This window comes from Podarcis gaigeae (genome assembly GCF_964106915.1).
Source record: "Podarcis gaigeae genome assembly, chromosome: 8".
NCBI lineage: Eukaryota > Metazoa > Chordata > Lepidosauria > Squamata > Lacertidae > Podarcis > Podarcis gaigeae.
The window spans coordinates 11,049,187-11,074,720 of NC_139684.1; the positions used below are offsets into that span (position 1 = coordinate 11,049,187).

At 49.6% G+C, this 25,534-nt stretch overlaps 1 protein-coding gene and 1 long non-coding RNA gene across 5 annotated transcripts; one reads left to right on the top strand and one right to left on the bottom strand.

Moving 5' to 3' along the window:
• Positions 1-298: 298 nt before the first annotated feature.
• On the bottom strand, positions 299-23,875 carry DDI2 (DNA damage inducible 1 homolog 2). Of its 4 annotated transcripts, XM_083750185.1 has the most exons (10): positions 23,574-23,875; positions 19,360-19,489; positions 17,390-17,647; positions 16,524-16,650; positions 15,772-15,899; positions 15,262-15,390; positions 14,401-14,504; positions 13,069-13,258; positions 8,409-8,472; positions 299-6,789 (listed from the first exon to the last, which is right to left on the bottom strand). In XM_083750185.1, exons 1-9 carry the CDS (start codon positions 23,709-23,711, stop codon positions 8,456-8,458), a joined length of 1,221 nt encoding a protein of 406 aa, XP_083606311.1. In that variant the 5' UTR covers positions 23,712-23,875; the 3' UTR covers positions 299-6,789; positions 8,409-8,455. The 4 variants fall into 4 exon arrangements, with proteins under 4 accessions (XP_083606311.1, XP_083606308.1, XP_083606310.1 ...); XM_083750182.1 differs by lacking the exon at positions 8,409-8,472 and having other exon boundaries at positions 23,574-23,854; XM_083750184.1 differs by lacking the exons at positions 299-6,789; positions 8,409-8,472 and adding an exon at positions 11,524-11,743 and having other exon boundaries at positions 23,574-23,853.
• LOC310849745 lies at positions 8,472-11,396 on the top strand. Its single transcript, XR_014567045.1, has 3 exons — positions 8,472-9,141; positions 9,525-10,857; positions 11,153-11,396. It is a non-coding gene; the product is annotated as an uncharacterized lncRNA (long non-coding RNA).
• Positions 23,876-25,534: the final 1,659 nt, after the last annotated feature.

Here is a 25,534-nt window from a genome sequence, read left to right on the forward strand (position 1 = left end):
GTTTTCCCCCCTATTATGTTTTTACTGTAATTTTACTGGTGTTAGCCGCCCTGACCCCGGCTCTGGCTGGGGTGTAAATAAAATTTATTATTATTAAAGACATCCAATTCAGCACTCACTAAATCCTGCAGCAGTGCGTTCCACAGCTTAATTATGTGCTTTGTGAAGATGTCCTTCTCGTTTGTCCCAATTTTTCTCCAACATTCAGCTTCATTGGATGAGCCCCCCCCCCCCAGCTCTCCCAGCTATGTTCCAGGTGTTTTTTAGTGAGAAAGGGAGGAAAAAATCCCAACAACCATTATGATAAAACTTTGTTTTTATTTTTAAAAATGTTTTTACATGTTTTTCTTCTGATTGTTTATCCCCAAGTATTAAAAAAAACCCAAATAAACCAAAAGTTGGCTGCCAGTGGCAGTAACAGAAAACATAGCTTGATCAGAAAAACAGCAACAAAACTCCAAATGCTCCCACAATGCTGAAGCTGTCGGTGGCAAGAACAACCCAGCCCAAACAAATAAGTTTATAGCCCAGAAGGGTGCATTGAAGCAAAACAGATTGAGGATTCCTGAGAGGCCCAGACCACTGGAAAAAGCCTGAGCTCAAGGACAGACAAGTTCTACTCAAGAATGGACACACTGAAATTACTGGGCCCAAGTTAGGTGCGTTCATTCATCTCAATGGGCCTACTTCGAGTAGGGCTAACGTTGGATGCAGCACCTTTCCTCTGTTCAGCATCTATCACACAGGGTTTATGTTCTTATGCAAGAACTAAACATTAGGGAGAACTTTCTCACAGTAATAGCTGTTCCAACAGCAACTCCTTTGGAAGGTTTACAGAAATTCCTTCATTGGAGGTTTTTAAACAGAGGTTGGATGGACATCTGTCAGGGAAGCTTCAGCTTTCCAGCTCTACATTTCTATGATTTTGTATCCAGACAGGCATTGGACATTTTCTCCATCTTGGCCCATACACTAGAGCAGAGCTTTCCAAACTTTTCATGTTGGGGCCAGACTTTTTAGACACGCATCATTTCACGACACAGTAATTCAGTTTTACTAGCAAACCAGAGGTTAAACGGGCCCCTTTCCAGCCCCAGGAGGAGCATTTGCACAACACACCTACACAATGCAGCCAACATACTAACGTGTCGCGACACACAATTTGGAAAGCTGTGCTTCAGAAGTATCCCTGTGGCATGCTAAGTTTCAGATGAGGTCATGCATCCTCTTGTGAAAAAGGCCCCACCTTGGTAAGCTGTCCACCATCTTCTGCAAATTATTATCATGAATGGGTGGTGGCGGCTCTGGCAACCTCTCAGATCATTATTTAAATAAAGATGTTTGCCAACACTCTTTTGTAGGGAAGCTACCCAAACTCGTCCAAAACTTCTCTTACAAATTTGCAGACACCGTTGCTTGTTAATGGGGGCAACTGTATTTCTAAAAGAGGTACCCTATATAGACTAAAGCAGCCTATTCTACCTGGGTGCCCTCCAGATGTTTTGAACTGCAACAACATTCATCTGCCTCAGAATTCAGAATTCTTACCTATGGCTGAAGCAGATTTCCTATGAAAAACAGGCAAATCCATTAGTGGGGTAAGCTTCCCAAATTTTTTAGTTAAAGCCAACCCAGCCCTGAGGGGCTCAAGGTTTCCCAAAATATGAGGGTTTTTTTTATATTAAAAAAGTAAAATATAATCAGCTCAAGATTCCCACCAGCTCTGCCCCAACACTGACATGAACCAAAGGGCAGTTTGGAGCCCCAAATAGCCACCTAGGAGACCTTGGGTTTTGTGCCAGCTCAGAGATGGGCAAAACCGCTCAGGCCCGAGAGTCACCATCAGAAATGTGCTCAGTGGCAGAACACCTGCTTTACACATTGAAGGCTGCAGCTTTAATTCCTGAAGGCATCTGCAGCCGGGAATTTCCTGTGTCTGAAACCCTGGACAGCTGCTGCCGGTCAGTGTAGGGCCAGGCCTCCAATTGCCTACCCCAAGACCATCTCTTGTATTAAAGGAGGCAGCCCTTAATGGCAAAGGGGAAGTAATAGCTTCCAGCTTTGGGTAGAAGACATCCTTTAAGTCTTCTAGGGCTGAAGCAAGTTGTAGTCCAAAACATCGCACAGCAGGTTCTTACAGGAGGAAAAAAATGGTAGTTGCAACTGAAGCCCATAAGAGCAGCCCTGAAGCTGGATCACCCCAGAGGGAGCCCAGCATAGTCCAGCACCTGTTCTCTCAGTGGCCAACCAGGCATCCCAACAGGAAGTGAAGACAACCTCACTCTCCCCATTGTCCCACCACCCCAGCAACTGGTATCTCAGAAGCATTGGTGCCTCCTGACAGCACGGGCACAACATAGCCTTCATGGCTAGCATCCTCCCTGAATTTGCCCACTCCCCCTTTTAAGGCAGCCCAGGCTGGTAGCCAACACTACACCTTTCAGCAGTGAATTCCACAGTTCCACCATGCGCTGTGTGAATAAATACCTGCTTTTGTCTGCCCTCTCACCATTCAACGGACGACCCTGTGGGGTTCTACTGTTCTGAGATAGAACTACCAACACCACACATTTTGGGTTGCCCTTTTTGCAGCTTCACAATAGCCCATTGGAGACGAGGAAAACAGAACTGTGCCCAGCATTCCATAGAATCACAACTTCGGCAGTTTTATTTTCAATCTCTTTCCAAATAATCCCTAGCGTGGAATTCTCTCCCCCCACCCTGGACTAGGTTTCCACTCTAAAAGCCTTTGTAAGGATTTCCCTCTTTACCGGAGGAAGAGATGAAGAGGAGGCAAAGATGTCCCTGGGTATGACAAAAGAATCCCCCTATGCCATTATGAAGATGGAACAGAAATATTATGCAGACTTGCAGCCCAATTCTTTCTTTCAGGTCCCAGCTCACACCTACAATTGGAGCTTTGATTAGGTTTAAGCCCTAATGAAGAGATCTCGGGTTGTGTCAAGAACCACAGGACAAAGCAACACAGCTGCCCTTTGAAAAATATGAAAGCCAATTGTCATTCCTATCAGTTCTAGTGACACTCCACACACACAGGTTCCTGGTGAGGCAGGGAGCAGAACAAAAGGGGGCATGTTTTGCTTTGGGTCTGCTCTCTGCCATAAAGCGAATCTGTAATGTCTGAATGATAGAAGGAACAGAATAATGGGGTGGTTAGATTGGGGTATTGTTGAAAAGAGGGTGTCCGTTCTTTTCCTTCTCTCTCCTAGTGCCGTCTCAATATTGCTTTGTACCCAGGACAGTCCAGCCTGATTAAGTCTGACACATCTCACCCATCTTTTCAGCGGTGGACTCAGACATTTTCATGATCCTCCAGGAACGTTTTCTTCCCTGTCTCCACCATTTATTTTCTTTGCAAAATATTCTCTTAGCTGTGTGGTTCCAATGAGAGCTTGGTTCACTCAGTGCAAAAAAAAACCACACTCCCAATTGCTCATTGCTTTTCAAACCCCAATGTAGCCATGCACCATTTTGGTCCACTGGGAACTAGATAATTGCCATTACAATGTAAACAGAGTACTGTACTGGACAGTGCAGCAAGATAGTTACACAATGAAACACTCAAGCTGCAGAGTACCCAGAACGGCAGAGAATTCACTAGTTTAAACCTGAGTCTCTTTTCAGATGCAACAAAGACAGTTTCAGGATTTTGCAGGGCCTGAAAAATATAAAGCTGAGCCCCCTGGCTTGGGTCTCCGTGTATGGCATTCCCATGGCAAACGTGATACCTGATGTACCTAAAAGCCATTTCAAGAGGGGATGCCTGCTGGAGAAAAAGGTTTCTGGGTTCCTCACATTGGAATGTGAGAGGTTTACACATACACACCCATTGGGGCCCAAATGTCATCATCTCCCACCGTGCTAACTTCGGGGCACCTTCAGAACTGGTTGACAACCCAACAGCACCACATTCTAGCCCTCCCCCTTGAAGCCAAACACACACCAGGAGAGGCCCAAACAATAAATAAATAAATTTAAAAATAGGGGGAAGGGAAAGAGCGTTTCAAAATGGACAACTCTACTGACAAGATTTGGGTTCAGCCCCTGGGCCTCAGTGGTTATTCCTGCTCAGTGTTTTTATTCTGGGGGGATACAGGGGTACACCCCCCTAAACATTTTGTGAATCTTTGTACTTTTGTCCATTTACTGCATTTATTTTTCCCAGATCTGAACTATAAAATGGTGATTTTCTCGAGTCAAAATGAGAGTATCCCTAAACATTTTTTTAGGGGGAATAAAGCACTGTTCCTGCTTCTAGGTTGCCAGCCTGACTGCGCAAGATACGGCAGCAGGAATCCAACCCAACAGTCAAGCTTGCAGGGGTGGCCCTTACCATTCTACTGGCTGCGACAGATTTAGGGGCTTCTCCTTAACCAGCCTAAGAGCATGCAAATGGAGTATTCTCTCAGGGACCTTTCTGATCACCACACCCGCTCCATGCAGAGCATGGATGGTGGCATTCTTGGGGAAGTGGAGATGCTTCTGCCAGGGTCATGGCAAACTCATGAGCTCACCTCCTCAGCTTCTGGAGCTGGCCCTGGCTTGCCCACCCCTCCTTGCAAAGCTGCATAAAGCACCCCATTGTGACACTCTGCTGCTTGCTAAGCACCCAAGGTTCTGCAGCCCCTGTGAGCATCAACCCCATGGAGGCGAAGGATAGCCCAGAGAGCAGAGATCCTCCTGCCACGCCTGTTTCTGAGGGATTTGCTGAAGAAGAGGGACTACATTCTACAGCTTTCTCGCCTCTTAAGTTTGGCCTCTTCTTTTAAAAACAGGTTATTTAAATAAAGACTTTATTCCATTATACATTGCCTTAATCATCATCATAATCATCATCATCATAAAAAGCTACTGTGCTGATACATTACCAATGCTTTGCTCCTTTTAAAATGCCTAAATTCAACAAGGGAAAACAAGACAGAAGATACTTTGGCTGAAAATAAATGATATTCTCTCTTTTCTCCTTTTTAAGAAAAAAAAGTGTGGCTCAATCATCAAAGCAGAATATTCTATGTAGTCGAGATAGAGATTTTTTTGGGGGGCGGGGGAGTACAGGCCAGCAAGCCAGGCCGTCTTCCTGCCACGATTACGTAGGAACGACTATATTCTTGGCTAGCAAAATGAGGAGGGCAAGGTCTGCATTTCCGCCGGCATGCTCCAAAGCCTCACCAGCTTCCTGGGGTGTAAAGCCGGCCCCCACAATCTGATCAATGTCTGCAGCAGGGAAAACAGAGGGCCAGGGGGGCACGAGATCTGGGAAGCCTAGAGGCAGCAAGGGGCCAGTTGGCTCATTGAGTGGCCCCAAAGCACCTTCATTTAAGGTGCCTGGTGGTCCACTTTCTTCCGGGAAAGAACTCTGAGAGCTCAGAGATGCATCTTGACCCATGCTGTGACGCTGGCCCTGCTCCAAAGTTTCACCACCCAGAATTAAATGAGGAGGCTGGCTTTCAGAACATTCACAGTGCGGAAGCTGAGCAGAAGCTGCCGATGGGCTCAGGGAGAGGGATGGGCTCAAAGTAGAAGATCCTTGGATGACCAGAGCCTCCCGTTCGGACGTCACAGCCAACCTGTGGGCCTCCTGGACGTCAATGGACACTTGTATCCCTGCACTTTCAGGGATGGGGAGTTCCACATCCTGGCTCTCAAGGCGTGCACATCCGTGTTCCTCTTTAAAGATCTCCCCACCTGCCGTTTGCTCTTCAGGGGCAGACGCGGACGGGCTGGTGTCTTCATGCCAAGGAACACTTAACTCCCCTTTGCAACTGACAGCAAGAAGTTGGTGAAGCTCCTTTAAGGCAGAGGAGAGGGAGACGTGCTGGTCTTCCGCCTGATCGGTCAGTTGGCCACTGGGAGGGGTGGCGGGTGTATCTGATTCAAAAAATGCATTTCCTGGCTGCATCAAATCAGTGGTCAGAGTGGAGTCAACTCGCTTGGCCCATTCCACCTCCATCATGGCCCATTCTGAGCTCACAGCAGCCAGCCCAAGGGAGCTCTGTGGATCTGAAGGGTCCTGGGTGGCTCCCACTGCAGGGTGTTCGGGCGGCAGGCTCTCTGAGCTCCTTCCCTCCCCTGCAGAAAACCCCACCTCCCTTTCCATGGGGGTGTTCTCAGGGCTCTGCTCTCCATCAGCAGGGGATGGGGAAACAGCCATCTCGCAGAGAGGCTCCTGGTTATCTGGTACCCTCTGCACACCCAGAGGCTGCTCATTTCCAAGGGTTTCAAGTGCCTGGAGGTCTAATTGAAGCTTATGTGTTTGTTTCCCTTCCTGCTGCTCTGAAGGGAAGGGTCTGTCCAGATCCTTTGGCCACCCACAAATGCCCAGCAAGTGGCTTCCTCCCTCTCCTTCAACAGCAGGCGCCAGACCAAGGGGATAGTCTTCAGCACTGGGCTTCTGCAGGCTGCCATGAGCAACTGGCTCTCGGTCCTGTGAATGAGGACGGGATCCCGTTCCAGTTTTTTCAGCCGGGGAATCATCGGAATTGGCAGAAGCAGTATGGTTTGGAGGAGACAGAAGCGGCTCTTTGCCTTCCAAATTGGTTGGGCATTCAAGAAGAGAGTCCATGGACTTGGCCGCCTTGGGGCTAAGAGTCTCATCCTGGCTGCCCTCGTGGGAGAAAACAGAAGGCGCAGAGACTGAACGGTCAAGCAATTGGCTTGCCAGGTCGCCGGCCTTCGGACCCATCTCTGGAAAACGGACTGGACGTTTTGTCCCATCAGAAGTTGGTAGCGATGGCATTTCTAGTGAGGTAGTTTCTTTATCACTATTCTCTGTATAAAGGGGAGAGGAGAAAGGGGGGTGGGAGTGAGAGAGAAATGGAATGAGATTCTCCCTTTGATACATTCTGGGAGTGCATATAAAACCTTCAGGGGGTACAGCCTATTTGCTTGCGTCACCGGGACTTGCTTTGGGATATGCACTCAGGGTGCTGTTAAGAAATGCCTGGAGGCTGGATCAGGCCCATCTAATCTTCACAGTGCTCAACCAGGTGCCCCAATGGGAAGCCCAAAAGCAGGACCTGAGTGCAAGAACACTCTCTTTTTACGTGTGCTTTCCAGCCACTAATATTCATATCCGAATTGCCTCCGACTGTGAAAGTAGAAAGGAACCACCAAGGTTAGTAACCACTAGGCAAGGCTCCTGTTTTTCCACCCACACCCCAAGTATAGTAACACTGGGGGAAGAGAGGCAGGGGCAGCCTTTGCCCTTGCCTCGCAGGGGGTTGGACTAGACGACCAGTCTGGCCCCTTCCCCACACTATAATTCTATGAGTCTGAGATTCCACTGGGTTGGTTTGGGACAAAGGGCCACTTGGCTTCTGTCAGAGCTGCCTCCATCAAGCAGTCACCTCACCTGTCATTATTATTATTATTATTATGCAGCATGAAACCAACAGCTGGCACCCAAACAAGCACCAGATATCTTCGTCCTCTGCCCACTTCTTGCCCTTTTGGCAGGAAGCTGCCCATACTGCTTTGGCAGAGATACAACATATAAATAAGGCTGAGAATCAAGAGTGACCACAAAGCTACAGGTTTCACTGTTTCCCCCCCATGCTCCAACAAGATGCAATTAGTGAAACCAACATTCTCGCTAACGTTTTAAGAGTAGGCTATAAATATCCCAAACTGGGTATTTTTCCTCTTTCCCAGGGTGAAAAAAGGAGAGGGGGTTGAGTGGTAAAGTAGCCTGGCCATGTTTTAAAATATATTTTATTTCAAGCAGCTTGAAATCGTCTTGAAAGACAGGTGTATTAAAAGCAGCCAGGCTGATTTGCTCAGCACTAGGCAACCTGTTAGGTTTGAGCTCGGGGGTCATCTAAGCTCCTGAAATTACAGATCTGGATATGAGCCTCCTGCTTGCTGGTTAGTCAGTCTTGTGAGATAATCAATCGCACAGCAAAAGGCGTTAAAAGTTTTGCTAGCTAAAATAAAAAGAAATGACACTGCATTTTCGACTTGAGTTATTTGGCAAACAGTCTTAAACAAGCAGATGGTTCTGAGGTCCGCTTTGCATCTACTCACCTGAGAAACTCCCCGGAGACCGAACGAAACAAAACTCATGCACTTCCCCCCACTTATCGGTTCTGGGGTGAACATCCAAAAAAAAAGAGGCCAAGTCTGGCCAGTGGTGAGTTAATCCCTCAGAGAGTGGTGTTGAGTGTTCAGCTCCAGGCACCACCCAAAACTACTGCACTCAAGTGTCTGAATCGAGCCCATCCACACAAATATGCCCCCTCTGCAGTTCTCTTCTCTCTGCAGCAGACGCTGGGAAGATCCAAGAGCCTGCTCCACGCCGACCAGGGAGGATGCCAGAGTAGGCAGGAGCTCCTTTAAAGTCCCCACCCCTGCAACCCCCGTCAAGGAGATGGAAGAGCTCGGTGGAATACCTGGTCTGTGGCCCACTCCAGCGGCAGCAAACCCCACACAACATGCATCAAGGCTTCTGGCGTTCTGTTTGGATTAGGAGACAAACACACCAAACTCGGGTTAGCACACACGCACATGCACCACGACTCAGGAGGTGGCTTGCAGCCCTCGTGTGGGTCCTCATGTCATGGTCTGCTTTCCTGTCCCCTCCCATTCCTGCATGCAACTTAGCAGCTCCTCACGGCTGGGACTTCTTCCAGGAACGATCCTCAGCTATCTTAGCCTCACAATGCACACTGAATTGCTTTTTAGAACGGGTCAAGAACCGTCCGCTTGCTCTCCAGTCGAGGTCTGGTGTGGATGGGCGCTGGTGGGGCTCTTGTCTTCTATTCTCAACTAGCATTGATTTTTGGCACTGCATGCTACTGGTCAGCCGCTTCTGGGCCACTTTCTGAGCCTGAGCACTGGGTTCCTCTCTGCCTCCCTGCCATCCAGATCTTGATGCTCTGCGAGGAAGGGACTCTCTGGCTGCCTTAAGATCTCCTCTGCGCTACCTCTTCAGAATTTCTTCCTGGCTCTAGTTGACTCAATCAGCTCAAGTGATAAGGTAGGGCTTGCGAACCCTGCGCAGGCACTGCCCCAGCTGCTCCCTAGGGAGGGGGGCCACAGCTCCATCATCTGCCGCAAACCAACAAAACCAAGGAGGGCTCAAGAACTAGAGAGGGAGGAGGCCTCCAACATTGCCTCTGCGGGGTGGGGGGAACACCGTACTTTTTGCTCTATAAGATGCACACGACCATAAGTTATTAGGGGAGGAAAACAAGAAATAAGAAGCCTCCTGAGCGAAGAGGGAGCGGCTCTTGGGAGCTTTTCTGGGAGGTGGGGGAAGGGCCACGCGCTCTGTCCCTTCCCCCACCTTCCGCAAAAGCCAGGATAGCTGCACGAAGCCTCCGCAGGGCAGCGGGATGAAGGCTCCCCTGCAGAGGCTTTGCGCAGCTAAGCCAGAAGCTAGAACAGCGAGAGGGAGCACTGTGCAGTAGCTCAGCACTAGGGGGTAGCCCGTGAAGCCGCTCCGTAAGACACACACACATTTCCCCTTACTTTTTAGGAGGGGAAAAGTGCGTCTTATAGAGCAGAAAATGCGGTATTTTAAAAGTAATTCAGGATGGCCAGACTTGCAGGGGGTGGGGAGGTGTGCAGGACAGCAGCATCATTGGATGGGGAACATGGAGGAACAGTTATCAAATGCGTAACTCAAGAATGGAATGCAAGCTTTCCTTTGCTAAAGATTTTCAAGGCAGAAAAGTGACAGTGGGCGTCACAAGGAGTGACTCCACGTCTTCCCGGGGTTATCAAGTGCTGTTTTTATTTTTTATTTCATAATTTATATACAGCTTGATTGTAAAACAAAAACCTCAAAGCGGTTTACAAAAAAAATAATAAAACAGTAACAGTATCACACTAAGAAAAATTAACAAAAATAAAGAGTTTGAGAGAGCTCAGATAACACACTAACAGATGGATTTCTTACAAATGTAGAAATGGCATCTGTAATAACGCCAGTTCAGCCGATCAAAGTTGTCATGCGGGCATATATGGGGTAAGGCAATCTTGTTGTTGGCACCTGTCTGTCTCAAGAGACAATGCAGTGCGCCTCTGGGAGTGAGGTCAGGTGTTAGCAGCACCAAAGAGACCTCCCTGGGATGCAAGCCTAGACAGTGTGTGTCTGGGAGTCCTGGGCTCCCCAGATGACAAAACCCCGCTGCTCTTGGCCTCGCTGATGGTGGTCCAAAGGAAAGCAGAGCAATACATCTGGCACCAGCTTGGCTTGCAGGAGTTGCTGGAAGGAGGCTGACAAGGCGCCATCCAACTGCCTTAGGGACTCCACTCCGGATTTCTGTTTACTCCTTAGCCTCTCCTTCTCCCACAAATATCCAGTGGAGGTTTTGGATCCAAGGTTTCCTTCTCCTAGATGGGCTACCTTCCCAGGTAGACAAGCCCTATCTGCCCCCTCTCAGTAGGTTCCCATATAAATATGGGTGGTGTTGTTGTTGTTACTTTGTGCCCCCTAGGCTGGGCGCTCTGTGCAGCGCAACTGCTTGCACTGCCCTAAATTCCCTCCAGATGTTCTTGGGATGTCTAGTCCCTGCTTGCAGGGCCAGTGGCTGAGGATGATCTGCATCAGCTTGCCAGCTGCTGAAGCCTTCTTTCTCTGCCCCTTTGCCACAAGCCCTTGGGCCCCACAGAGGCCTCAGCCCGGGCTCTTGGGCATGTTCCAGGGTTTATGTGGCACGTGAGAAAAAGCCTATCAGGTGATCTCGTAGGTAAACAAACATTAGCTTCTGGAAAGAGCATCTAAGCTGCGTTTCACTGCTGTGGGCGAGAACGTGGTCAAAGGCTTTCCACATCACCCCACATGGCAACCAGACAGGCATGGTTCAGTTTTACAAGACTGAATGGAGAAAGGTTGTTTTCTGCTGCTCCAGAGAAGCGGACACAGAGCAATGGTTCCAAACTACAAGAAAGAAGATTCCACCTCAACATTAGGAAGAACTTCCTGACAGTAAGAGCTGTTCGACAGTGGAATTTGCTGCCAAGGAGTGTGGTGGAGTCTCCTTCTTTGGAGGTCTTTAAGCAGAGGCTTGACAACCATATGTCAGGAGTGCTCTGATGGCGTTTCCTGCTTGGCAGGGGGTTGGACTCAATGGCCCTTGTGGTCTCTTCCAACTCTATGATTCTATGATTCTATGAATGTGCTGTGGAGTAGTGGGGAATGTTAGAACCCACCACTACTCCAAGCCCCTAGCTCCTAAACAAAGGGCCACCCTCCTTTTCCTGAAACACCAAAAATCCTGGTGCATTTCAGGTAAAGAATTATAATGCCACAAAATCACAGCAGCCACTAGTAAGGAGCAGAGGGGTCTGCCCACTCAGATGCCCGGGCAGAAGCACTGGGGGATGGGGAAAAATAGCCTGGCAGAGAAAAGGGAGAGAAGGTGGAGGAACAGCAAAGCTGTTGCTTCATCGAGACAGGCATGAAGGCTGCCTGCCCCACTCCCTGCCCTCCTAAGCACTCCTGTCTCTCCTCGAGGTGGGCCAGGGGTCTCCGAACAAAACTCGAGACTGAGCTAGACGTGTTGGAACGGGAGGCTTTTAATGTCAGGACTGGAGTACAAAGCAATTCCCCTGGCACGCTGTTTTATCCAAGCTGTGTAAGGCCTGGGTGAGGGGAGTGCCAGGCGTTAGAAGATGACGCACTGGGAGGTCCTGTAGCGGGCAGAGGCTCCCGAAGACAGGCGACGCTCCCTCCGCAGTCTCCTCTCCTCCTCTCTTCTGACTCGGATGTCTCGGGCAACTGCAACTAACGTATCCAGAGGTGGTGGTGGGGAGGTGGGTGAAAACGTCAGTCAAGGCCCTTGCATTTTACCGGGCTATATTTTGTCCTAGCTTTACTTCAATATGGGACGCGGGTGGCGCTGTAGGTTAAACCACAGAGCCTAGGACTTGCCGATCAGAGGGTCGGCGGTTCGAAACCCCGCGACGGGGTGAGCTCCCGTTGCTCGGTCCCTGCTCCTGCCAACCTAGCAGTTCGAAAGCACGTCAAAGTGCAAGTAGATAAATAGGTACCACTCCGGCGGGAAGGTAAACGGCATTTTTGTGTGCTGCTCTGGTTTGCCAGAAGTGGCTTAGACATGCTGGCCACATGACCCGGAAGCGAGATGAGCGCCGCAACCCCAGAGTTGGCCATGACTGGACCTAATGGTCAGGGGTCCCTTTACTTTTACCTTACTTCAATATACTTAGCTTTGCAAGAGGGGCTGGGCCACAATGACCCCTTGGGTCCTTTCCAACTCTCCAGTTCTATCCTATGATTCTGTGTGTGCTGTTCTGCTGCTATGGAGGACACCTAGCCAGGCTTGTGAGGAGGGGACAATCCTGCTTTGGGACCAAGGTGGAAGCAGGGCCCACAGAGAGCAGGAAGGGGCCTCTGGTGCCTTCCCAGTCTTATTGGTTGAGCAGCCAACAAAGCTCAGTGGCCAGGAAGGCAGCCTTGGGCCTGGGTTCATCATTCACTGGGGAGCCTTGGGAAAGCCAATGTCTTGCAGCCGAGGCTACCTCACTGGGTTGCTGCAAGGCTAAACCACCACCGCGCTCCTTGGCAAGTGGGTTACAAAGGTAACTGCGGATCCTTCTATAAAATTTCTAAGCAAACGGGGTTCTGCAACTTTCAACTGATTAACTGGTTAGGTTAATAAGGGTTTAATAGATTAACAAATTAAAAAGTCACAGGCACCATCCCTAGGAGGTGTAAGGAAGAAGCCTCTAGGCTTGGCATGCTATTAAACCAGCTTGGTGATCTCCAAGAGCTTCAGACTACAACTCCTCTCGGTCTCGGCCTTTGCAGTGGCTTGCACAAAAACGGCCAGCCAGATTGGCAAAGGGGAAACGAGGGAGGCTTCTGTCGACAGAAACACAGAGGGAACCACCTTATGTGGAGCCAGAACCTTGGGCCCATCTAGCTCAGCACTGACCTACACTGGCTGGCAGCAGCTCTCCAGGACAGCAAGCAGGGAGGGGCTCTCCCAGCCCTACAGCTAGAGATTCCAGGGACTGGGCCTGGGGCCCTTTGGCATGCCAAGGAGGTGTCTTGCCACTCCACCTTGCGTATCCTTGCCGTACCTGCTTCGTCGACGGACTTCTGTATGGCTTCTGCCAGCTCCTGGTCTGCGATCTCCTCGGGCCGCACGTCCTCTCGCCCCGCCCCGTAGGCCAACCTTGCACACTCGGGGAGCTCCCCCTCCGGCAGGAAGGTCGTCTGGGAGCCGGTAGTGCCAATCACCAGCACGTTCTTCTTGAGGTCTATGGAACACTGGTGGTGGGTGGGAAGGAGCAGAGATCCTGGTTAGGGGACACCAGGGGAGCTTCATTGCTCTCAACTGCAGGCAATGCCCTAATGCCAGACAGCTTCAAAAGCACCCAGGGAAAAACAGGGTAGATGGCCAATGCCCTACAAATGAATGTGACAGCTAAAGCATTCAAATGCCCTGAATCCATTCAGTTACCTTCCCTCAGTATAATATAGAGCCCATGGTTTTTAACCATCTTGTTTCACCATTATGTCTATGCCACAAGTAGTTCCAGTTGCAACCTTCCTCGCAGTCACATACCTGTGGCTTAATTATTTGGCTTTATTTTATATTTGTTTTTGTTGGGACAGTGAACAAAAATAATTTTATTTTTCTTATAATAAATTCCTATTGAATTTTCAAAAAATATTAACATAATGATTTTGTCTTTTCTCTACTTCCCATCCCATTTTCCATGGGGTTTTAATTTCTCCCCCCTCTGCTGCTCACTGCATTCTATTTCTTATGCCAACACATCAATACTGTATTCTCCAATTCCTTCTGTGGCTCATAATTCAAATCCTGCACGCGAGGTCACTGAACTATAATATCTCCTTAAGTAGTCCTAAAAGGGCTTCCATACTTCCACAAAACAATCATTGTTAGATTCTCTTATTCTGGCTGTTAACTTTGCCAATTCTACATAGTCCATCACCTTACTTATCCGTTCTTCTTTGGTGGGAACTTCTTCCTTCGAAGCGGTCCTCAATTGTTTATGGACTATGTATACTGCTATCAAATCCTGATAGCAGTTAATTTGCAGGATTTCTGTATGACGCTTAAAAAAAACCTATTGAACATACAGTGGTACCTCGGGTTAAGAACTTAATTCGTTCCAGAGGTCCGTTCTTAACCTGAAATAGTTCTTAACCTGAGGTGTGCTTTCGCTAATGGGGCCTCCCGCTGCTGCACAATTTTCATTCTTATCCTGGGGCAAAGTTCTTAACCTGAAGCAACCACTTCCTGCTTAGCGGAGTTTGTAACCCAAAGCGTCTGTAACCCGAGGTACCACTGTATTTCTTTTTTTAAAAAGCTAGAAGCTGCTGGGCAAAGACCACTCACACAAACACATTTCAGAGGATGCGGCCCCCTTTGCCAGCCTCACCTGGTGCCTCTTCAGCATGTCCAGTCCCAGGAGCATATCCATGGGCTGCTCCTCCAGGATGGAGAACGAACAAGGCAGGAAATCTCCTTCAATCTGGACCTGAGCTAAAGCAGGTTGGGGTGGGGAGGAGAGAAGAGAGACTGGCATATTAACCAAACCAATCCAATTCAAATAACTTCATTGTTCTAGCTGTTGGCCATGACAAGTCGGATTAACGTAAGCAGCTGCCCGAAGCAGCATCAGGCTAGAATTCCCACCCAAGTCCAGCACCCTGTTCTCCCAGTGGCCATCCACAAGCAGGATTCAAGCACAAGAACAACTCTTCCCCAATTGTGATTCCCAGCCACTGGCACTCAGAGGCATTTCATAAACATTCAGAGCAACATTTCATAAATATCACTGCAGACATATCTGAGACCATGGCCTTTCCAACAAGTAGCTTCTGTCCAAGTTTGTTAAATGTTGTGAGGATCCTATGGTGTTTTAAAATGCGATTTATGGGGGGGGGAGGTTATTCGGTTGTTGTTTTTATTTTGATTGTGCATTTTGAAGTTTTATATTTTGATTTTATTCTGTGAACCTCCCTGAGACCTCCGGGTACGGGGTGGTATATAAATTCAATAAATAATAATAATAATAAAATAAATTTCCTGCCTCTGACAGCAGAGGGAACACAGAGCCTCTACCCTCCTCTGTCAATCTAGCTCATGCTCACTGCAAGTTGGCGGTCATCACTGCCTCCTGTGGGATAAGAGTTCCACTTTGTGCTGCCTGCGGCAGCCTCGACTCTGGCTCTGGAAGCAGGGAGCTCCCCACCCTCCCTGCCCTGCCAGCCAGCGGCAAGGAATCTGCCGCCCTTACCCAGGTGGACCCTGCCAATGATCTTCTGGGTCCCCACGCCTTTGGCAATGCCTGCCCACCTCCGGTCCACCAGCCGCATGATGTTGCACCTCTCTGCGCACGCTTGGCTCATGATGGTCATCTGTGCCCCTGCCAGAAATACAGCAGCCGGTGTTAAAAGGCACACCCAACCTCTTCCCAGGGAGCAAAAGGGACGGCTGCCCCATACCCTCCCCATTATGGGGGCAATACCCTCCCCATTATGGGGACATTTGCCTCTGGGGGCAAGGCTCTCTCAGAAGCACAGCAGAAATTTAGCATTAAGTGCACAGGACCAAGGCAAGGGGTTGTAACCAACAGAGGTTTACTCAAGAGTAGACCCAGCACTGGAAGCAGCCCAATGTCTTGTTGGGTGACAAGAGCAAGTTTGGCATAGCGGTTAGCATGTGGGACTAGGATCCAGGAAGCCAAGATTCAATCCTCGCTCAGTGGGTGACCTTGGGCCAGTTGCTGTCTCTTAGCCTAACTCACCTGAGTCCACAAAGGCTTTCACAGGGTGGCCGTTGACTTTGCAGTTGATGTAGAGCATCACCACCTGGCCAAAGCTCTCCGGGGCCTCCTCCATGGCGATCGTCATGTTCTCCTCGATGTTCTGCTGCCTGGATCCAACATCAATACACGGGTGAAGGGCAAGCATTAACCGCCAGCACCATGGATTGGGCTAACTGCCACATGCTCCATGCCAGAAGCAGAGGCAGAGCAACCCCCCTGGGTCAGAAGGTGAAGCTGACAACAGGGCTGACCCACAGCAACGCAGCAGGCCTGGCCTTGTGCAGGGCCCCCAAGATACTTCACAGGTTAGCTCTCTGTGTGCATGCATGTGTAGAGATGCTGCCTGAGATTCTTTCCCACCTGCTCTGTACCAAGTCAGACCCTTGGGTCCATCTAGCTCACTACAGTCTGCACTGACAGGCAGCAGCTGTCCAGGGTTGCAGGCAGGTAGTCTCTTCCCAAACCTACCTGGAAATGGCATTAGGAGCTGAACCTGGGACCTTCAGTTTGCAAGGCAGACACTCTGCCATTGAGCTACAGCTCTTCCTCATAAACCCAACAGATGTGGGTTTGAAGATACCTGTTGTCCCCCACCTCCTTAGAGGTCAGGGAGGCGCAGGAGTTCAGAGAAGGCTCAGCCAGGAGGCAACAAATCTGCACTACGTTTGCTCCAGGTTTGAAACCGACAAGCCACTTGCACCCCCAGGGGTGGCTCCCAGACCTTTGCCTACCTAATGTCCTCTTCGATCTTGGCCTGAGCCTCAAGATCAAAAGGGTCGGCGGAGAACAGGCGGATCCTCTCCTGCTCCCGGCGGGCTCGATCTTGCTGCTGCTCTACAAGCACCCGGGTGAACTTCTCTAGAGTAAGGAAAGACATTTACAATAGCGACTGGCAGGAGGAGGAGCACCAGGAGGAATGGAAGAAATTTAAAGACTATTTAGCTAAATATGTTAAGATAATTTAAATAGAATTACTTGCAAGTATCAGATTGACCTAGGATTTAAATATCGGATGTTATAGAATAATATGCTTAAAGTTAAAATGAAAAGAAAGAAATATGTTAATTGACTAAGTAAATTTTATGTGAAAATAGTTTTGGAAAACTGCTACAATGATTTATATGGAAACTCAGCCAGAGGGATTCGAGGAAGACACTTAACAACGTTAACAAAAGTGGAATTATTATAGCCATGATAAATGTTTGTTTGTTTCTTCTTGTTTTTCCCCCGTTTGTTATAAACTTGGAAAACTAATAAAAAAAATTGGGGGGGGGGATACAATAGCGACTGGCAGCCACAGCTAGCGTTTCTGTGGCACGCCTTGACAGCTCACGAAGAGCTCCACTTGCACCACCCAGCTCCAGTTTCTTTCCAAACACTCCTCACTTCCCTCCTCTCCCCAAATCCTCGTCAGTCTGGGATAGTGCAAAAACCAGGAAGTCAAACCATGCACCCACCCAGCCATTTGAGCGCAGCCATGTGGCTAAAGCACCCATTCTTCTGCCCGTCCTTGCAGCCTTCCAGCAAGTCACCCCAAAGAATCCAGAGGGTTTCTTCTCCTCCGGCACAAACGCCCCACGCCAGGGGAGATACTCACCCAGGTCTCCGCTAAGCAGAGCCTCTGCTAGAGGTGGGTTGCGCTCCTTCAGCAGGGAAAGCTCGTGGGGATTGGCCAGCAACATGTCTCTCAACAGCGCCGGGTTGTCCAAGCCCTGCGGTGGGGAGGGGAACTCGGGAGGAGACGGGCTGGGCTGCGAGGAGGGCTGCTGCGCTGGGGGTGCCAGTGAGGGCAGCTGGGGAGGCTGGCCTGAAGTCCCAGGAACCGTGATGCTGCTGAAGTCTATCCTGGGCAAACCTAGGCAGAGGGGAATTAACAGAACAGTTCATACTAGCCCTGGTGATTTTTACCCTGGGGGGGCGGGGCGACGACCCCAAGGCCCAATCCCCTCTGATACACACATATACCATAGCTGTCAACGTTTCCCTTTTTTTTGCAAGGAATCCTATTTGGAATAAGGGAATTTCCCTTAAAAAAAGGGGAATGACAGCTATGCACACACACACACACACACACACACACACACAGAGCCATGCCAAGAATCCAGCCTCCACAATGTAGTTCAGCAGGTTGACAAAATAATAGAATCACAGAATTGTAAAGCTAGAAGGGACCCCCAATGGTCATCTAATCCAACCCCCGGAAATGCAGAAACCACAGTGAAATAATCATGGACAGGATGGCCATCCAACCTGTGCCTAAAGTCCTGCTATGTAGGAGAGTCCACGCCCTTCTGAGAGTGTTTGGTCCACTGCCAAACAGCTCTCCCTGCCAGAATGTTTTTCCTGACGTTTAGCTAGACTCTCCTTTCTTGTAACTTGAACCCATTGGTTCAGGTCCTGCCCTCTGGAGCAGCAGAAAACAAGCTTGCTCCATCTTCCATGTGACAGCCCTTTAGACATATGAAGATCCAGTCAAGAGACACAGCAATGGTAGCTCCGGGATCACAGCAGCCGCTGCCACGAGGAATTTCCTGGGCAAGCAATGGCCGGCTCCAGGGAAGAGGAAGCTCACAAGTGTCCTTACGGTCTCAGCATGTGCAGAGCATGACAAGGACGCAATGCTCAAGAGTGGAGCAGTAGGAACAGCGGTGAGCAGAAGGCAGTTTCCCAAAGCAGGACAAGAGGAAGAGGCTGGCTCAGCCCACAGTTTCATAGAGTTATAGAATGCAGGAATCCCACCCACAGCTGCCCCTGGGTGGGCTCGAACCACCAAACTTCTGGTTAACAGTAAGACACACTGGCTCAGAAACCTTTTAATGAAACCGTTATTTAAGACAGTGCAATAAAAAAATTAAGATCTCATATATATATAAAATGAATGTTCATAAATGTACCAACCAAGCACAAACATAGATATGTGGACCACATGTCTGGAGCAGCACAGGAAGACCGCCCTGAAACCATTTTGACTCCCAAACTGACCAAATGTTTTCTCTGCAAGGAGGGAGGGCAGGAATTGGGTAATCACCATTTCAAAGGAATGGGCAGACTACCAGGAAAGGCAATCAGATAAGGCATTATCAGATAAACTGGCAGACAGGAAAAACAACAGCATTCAAATTTCTGTTGTAGACCACCTTTTCTGTGATGTAGGTATGATGTATGGAGGGGTGGTCTTGAGCTCTAGGGCAGGGAATTTAAAATGTCTATATAAGGGCAGGCACACCTTTGTTCTGGGTCCTACTCCATCCTCCTGCAGGAACAGGAACACCCTGTTACAACAGCTTAAATAAAGATCAGGCTTACTAGCTGCTTTGCTTCTCAATATTCTCTGGTTGGCCTCTGTTATTTTCTCCTACCAATAGGGAACCCACGTAAGGACTCTATACGGGGCTCTTGGATACCCCATAAGGGGAAAGGGGCAGATTTTGTTTACAACAGCAGCAAAATTAAATGGTTAGAGAATCAACAGACTCCTAGGCTCAATGTGACCTGAGTCCTGTGGACAGCCAGACCACGGAGAAGTCTGCCAGGGACAGGGTGGGGTGAAGAGGGAGCCTTCCTCACCGGGAAATGGGGCTGGGGGCCGCACCCCCGCATTCTCCACTTGCTGCAGGATCACCACGTCACCATCTTTCAAGCCGTAAGAAGCCAGCGACCGGTGGTTGTCAGTCAGGGGCTGCTCTGCATAAACAATCTGGGAGACAAGGGAAGGCTGGTTAATAAACAACTCACCACATCTGACTAGGAGAAAAGGACTGCCAAGAAAGCTCAGACACGAGAGAATATATGTCCACACTCCACTGCTGCCCGGACACACACAGGATGGAAGATCCCCAGAGGGATCTGTGAGGACCAGGCCTTAAGCAGGACAGACTCAGCTTGCCTCACTTTTGCTAGCCAACAGGGTGTCAGAAGAATGAGGACTGGGGGCTTGTGCTGTGCTTTGGACTGATTCAGGACATGTGACACAATGTTTTCCCCTGTGGAATACCCTCCAATCAGATGTCAAGGAGATAAAGAACTACACAACTTTTAGAAGACACCCGAAGGCAGTCCTGTATCAGGAAGTTTTTTAATGTTTGACGTTTTATTATGTTTTTATATGTGTTGGAAGCTGCAACCCAGCTGGATAGACGGGGTATAAATATATTTAAAAATTAATTATTATAAGAAACCTGGCATTTGCGGGGGGAACTCCTTCCACATTTCCCTGCGCAACCACACTCAAAACCACAGATAATGCTATCGTTATCTTGCTTTGCTTCATGAAACCTGCACTGGAAGTCAGTGGCCTGAGAGTTAACACTGAAACACAGGACTGCTGGCTATCAGGTGAGCGCCTTATGACAGCTTTGCAACTAAACACTTTCAAGGCAGACAAGAGGTGGCAAGAAAATGCCATGTCAGCGAAAGAGCAGGCTTGATGGAGGAGGGAGAGAGGGCTTTGCTGAATTCCCCACACAAAGCCTTAGGCAGGTAAGTATCACTTTCGCTTTCCAACTTATAGTTTTGACATCCCATGGCACAGCCCTAGACAAAGACAGCCCAGGAGCAAAAGAGCCACACTTGACTCAAACAGTTCACAAAAGCAGCCAAGTCAGGGGCTCTTCTCTGAACTGATCCAGGTTATGAAACACACACTACTTACACCAGCCAGCCTGGCGCGGAGCAGGGAGTTCTTTGGAGCAAGTCGCTTCTCCTCCCAGTCCCAAGATACCATTAGGAGTTGGCAATAGTCGTGCACACCTCTACTATGGGATGCGTCATTCACAGTGCAAGATGGGAATTCAAAAGCAGCTCCTCCAGAGCCGCCCACAAGCCTGAGCAATCTTGCCCAACTGGCACAAAGGATTGTGGGTGAGCCAGTTCTATCAGAGGCAGGAGCCACCTCCGTCAAGGGAGGGGCGCCAGGAAACGCAGCAAAGGTAAGTGCAAGGGGTTCCAGTACCAGAAGACACCTGGCCAGCTCTCTGAGAGGGCGGCATGGACTGGGCTGGATCCCTCAATGTTTCACTGAGGGAACATCTCCCCCCCCCCCTCCAGCTTCCTTCTATCACCAGTCCATAATGTGCAATATGAGAAGGAGGCAGGGAGAGATTGAGGAGGCAGGACAGAAGGGGCGTAAAAGGAGGCCCTGTGTGTCAAGGGGGGCTCCCTACTCTGAGACAAGGATCCGGGGGCCCATCTGGGAGGTCCACGGTGTTTACTGCTCCATGATGTTTACTGCCTGCATGAAGGGAGCAGTTTAGCTATGGAGGCGGGAGAGAATTCACAGCTTCCCACAATCTTAAAATAGACGGTCATGATACTCTGGCGCAAGAGTCCGGGGAAGGACCTCACGTTGCCAACCCAAGATGAGCCGGACACTCACTCCTCTGTGCCAGGCGGTTGCCTCATCCTGCAAAGTCCTGTTGACTGCAAGAGACTTCCAAGCTATGAGGTCCTCCTTTTGACTCCCTACCTTCCCATGGGATAAGGTTGATTCCAACTAAGCTCTACTCCAGATAAGACCCACTGGCATTGGTTGGTCTTCATTCTTTTCAGGTGTGTAGGGCCTGATGCACTCCTGAGAAACATGAACCACACCACGGAGACTCCTCTGGGTGGTTACAGGGGCCAGATCAGCATAACTATCTTCTAAGCTGAATTATTATTTATTTAAATTTACTACTCGCCTTTCACCCTAAGAACCCAGGGCAATTTGCAACTATTTAAAACACAACATTAAAAACTGTTTTAAACAATTTACAATCACAAGAACAGGGTCAAAGCCCAGAGTAAAGAGGTGCCAGGGTAAACACAGACAATCCTAAAAACCTAGCCTCTCTACCTTAGTGGCAAAGCCCCTGCTTGGCATGCAGAAGGTCCCATGTTCACTTTCCACCAGGATCTCCAGGTAGGGCTGCGAAAGACCAAGGCATGAGAGCAGCTGATGGTCTGTGTCAGGCACACTGGGGCAAACCGGTTGACTTGGCCCAAAGCAGCTTAAGCTGCTTTCATTTTTACAGACCCACAGCTGGAGGAAGTGGGCCCCACCCCAATCCCTGATGCAAGATGCTCCTAGGAGAGCTCGGCAAGGGCTTTCCTCTCCCACTCTGCTTTTAACAAGCTGCACTGTGGAACGCAGAGACCGCCGACACCGCCTCCTTTATCAGTCTCTCACGAAAAGCCAGGCAGAGTTTTATCACATAATATGAGGAGCCACCAACAGAGCCAGCTGCAATACAAACTGCAGCACAGCACCCAACACACACCCCACCAAGGATGCCTCCTACACAACCAGAGCACAAGTTGTTGCTGGGCTACCACCCCATCACTGGCCACACTGGGAATTGGGAGTCTGACAATACCAATGCCACTTGCTTTTACTGGCCCTAGCTACCTCCAATGCTATTTTTCCTTCTTTTAACGCAGGGACTGAGAAACCACAGCCCCCCCGGGTGCTGCTGGCCTTCAGCTCCCTGGTCATGCAGGATCACTGATGGGAGTCCAGCAATGTCTAGAGCAGTGGTGGCCAAACTTGGCCCTCCAGCTGTTTTTGGATTACAACTCCCATCCTCCCTAGCTAATAGGACCAGTGTCCAGGGATGATGGGAATTGTAGTCCCAAAACAGCTGGAGGGCCAAGTTTGGCCACCACTGCTCTAGAAAGTTCCAGGTTGGGAAAGGGTGCTTTGATCCACCTGGAAGACACCCATCCAATGTTAGCTAGGCATACTCGAGAATAGCCCACACTGAAGCCAATAATGGGCTTATGAAGCAACCCCACCCCATTAGATGCAAATGGATCTACTCTTGAGTACAGGTGGCTAACACTGGACAGATACTGTCCATTTGGTTGTATAGCCAATGTGGGTCCTACTCAGCGGAGGCCCACTAACAATAATTGGACTGAGTTAGTCTTTATTCATTTAAAGAAGTCTGACAAGAGCTAGTGTCTTATTTGGACTGTGCTTGGCACTGAAATCTGTTGATTTCTTTGGCAACGCTAACCCTACACAGAGTGGACACAATTTTAATAAATGGGCATGGGTAACTTTGCTCCATTCCCTTCAATGGGTCTACTCTTGGTAGAACTTACATGGATATGACCCACGGGGTTGGGCACCCTGAAGCTTTTCGGAGGGAGACAACTATCCCCACCACTGCTTTACTAAGCATACTATCTATACTAATCATACTATCTATACCATATTCACATACCACTTTTTTGCCAAAGGTGCCCAAAGCAAATTACAGTTTAAAAGGCAAATGGTGCAACATGTAAAGAGGCGATTTGCACGTGTCTTACACACAGGATAATTATTTAAAAATAAATAAAACATGACTAAAAACCTTAAGAAAGCAGATATATGGGAGGGTGGGGGAGGGAGAAATACACACCCTGCTGGGTCAAGACCCCATTCACCCAGCTGGGGAAAGCCGGACCCATGCATCCAAACGGTGAGCCCTACTCAAGAGGAGACCCTTCCATAGGCCTGAAGAGCTGAAAGGGACCAGGGACGACTAGGGTCATCTAGTCGCGCACCCCCCGCCCCCCCCTTGCAATGCAGGAACCACAGCTAAACCCGAAGTTGGTTAAAAAGCAAGGGAGGCCTGATTAAGCCGCCCTCGTTTTAAAAGAGGGTCTACTCGGAGTAAGAGGGGGAGAGCACACACAGAGAGACACACGTGCCCCTTTGGCCTCGCCTCATTTCCCCCCTCCCCCTTCAGTTTTATTCATGTCCCAGCCCCGGGCACGCGCACCCCTCCCCCTCCCCCTCCCGGGCGCGCGCTGACCTGGCTCTCGGCGGCGGGGATGCCGGACTCGAGCTCGCAGAGGGCGCGGAAGTTCTGGAGCTCGAAGTCGGCGTCCACCTGGAGCGAGAAGGTGAGCTCGGAGCGGTCGCGCCGCAGGCAGAAGACCGTCAGGAGCATCGCTCGGCCGAGGGGTTGCCGGGTGGGAAGCGAACGCGCGAAGGACGGCAGAGCGGATCCGGAGCCCGCCTGGCTGAGCCCCAGCTCGCCCGCCTGCCTCGCCTCAGAGACGCCGCAAAGCGACGCCGCGTTTACGGCAGCGCCTCTTGAACGCCCCGCCCCGCCCCTCCGTCGCAAAAGGACGGGCAGGTGGGCGGGGACAGCGCTGCGCCAGCGCGGCGTCGCCCCGCCCCCGGGGCGGAGACCTTAGGGGTAAGGGGCGGGAGGAGGCGGCCACGACGTCCGGCTCCGTCGCCAAGTGCAGGGCAGGACCAAAGTGGGGCGAAGGTGGTGTCGTTTGTAGAGTTGCAGCGTTTCTGCTGTTATGTTATTTTTCCAGGTCGCGATTAAAATTTTAATGGAGGCTGTGGATTAAATTTAATGATTACTTCGTTAAATATGTTAAGTTAAATTAACTGAAAACAGCTTGCAGATACTTAATTGGCTCAGGATTTTAAGTGTCCAATTAATATGTTTAATTTCATAATGTGAAGTTCTAAGGATGTTGAAGTTAAAATTTATAAGAACTGTGATTTGGAAAACCGTTAAAAGGACATGCAATGAAATTCAACCACGGGGAAGCGAGGAAGTCACTTGACAATGGAAACAAGTGTAATTTTCAATAAGGCTATGATTTATGTTTGTTTGTCTTACGTGTTTGTTTGTTGATAATGTTGTGAAAACCCCAAAAAAAAAATTGGGGGAAAAAACACAATTTTAATAGAGGCTGAGTGGCAAGAAGGTAAAGGATCGCTGGACGGTTAATAATAATAATTTATTATTTCTACCCCGCCCATCTGGCTGGGTTTCCCCAGCCACTCTGGGTGGCTTCCAACGGAATATTAAAATACAATAACCTATTAAACATTAAAAGCTTCCCTAAACAGGGCTTCCTTCAGATGTCTTCTAAAAGTTTGGTAGTTGTTTTTCTCTTTGACATCTGGTGGGAGGGCGTTCCACAGGGCAGGGGCCACTACCGAGAAGGCCCTCTGCCTGGTTCCCTGTAACTTGGCTTCTCGCAGTGAGGGAACTGCCAGAAGGCCCTCGGTGCTGGACCAGTGTCCAGGCAGAACAGTGGAGGTGGAGACGCTCCTTCAGGTATACTGGACCGAGGCCATTTAGGGCTTTAATGGTCAGCACCAACACTTTGAATTGTGCTCGGAAATGTACTGGGAGGCAGGTTAAGTCCCGTCAAAAGCAACTACGGGGTTGCGGCGCTCATCTCGCTTTCAGGCTGAGGGAGCCGGTGTTTGTCCGCAGACAGCTTTCTGGGTCATGTGGCCAACAGGACTAAACCGCTTCTGGTGCAACACAGGACACCGTGACGGAAGCCAGAGCGCACAAAAACACCGTTTACCTTCCCACCGCTGCAGTACCTATTTATCTACTTGCACTGATGTGCTTTCGAACTGCTAGGCTGGCAGAAGCTGGGATAGAGCAACGGGAACTCACCCCATCACGCAGATTTGAACCGCTGACCTTGTGATCAGCAAGCCCAAGAGGCTCTGTGGTTTAGACCACAGCGCCACCCGCTCCCTCTCCCAGTACTATCCAGGTGTAACTCAAGGCTTCTTCCTGCAGCAGGTGCTGCTGCCGCCACCCTCCTCCCTGGAGCCTTCAGTCTCTGCTGCAAACTGAGCAGCAGATATCCAGTGCTGGTCAGTTTGTCCCAGGCTGGCTGGCTGTTGGCGAGGGTGACCTTTTCTTACTGTTGAGAAGCACAGTTGCTCCAAATGTAGTTAGATTGCATTTGTTCAAAACTCTGCTTTATATTTAAATCAAAA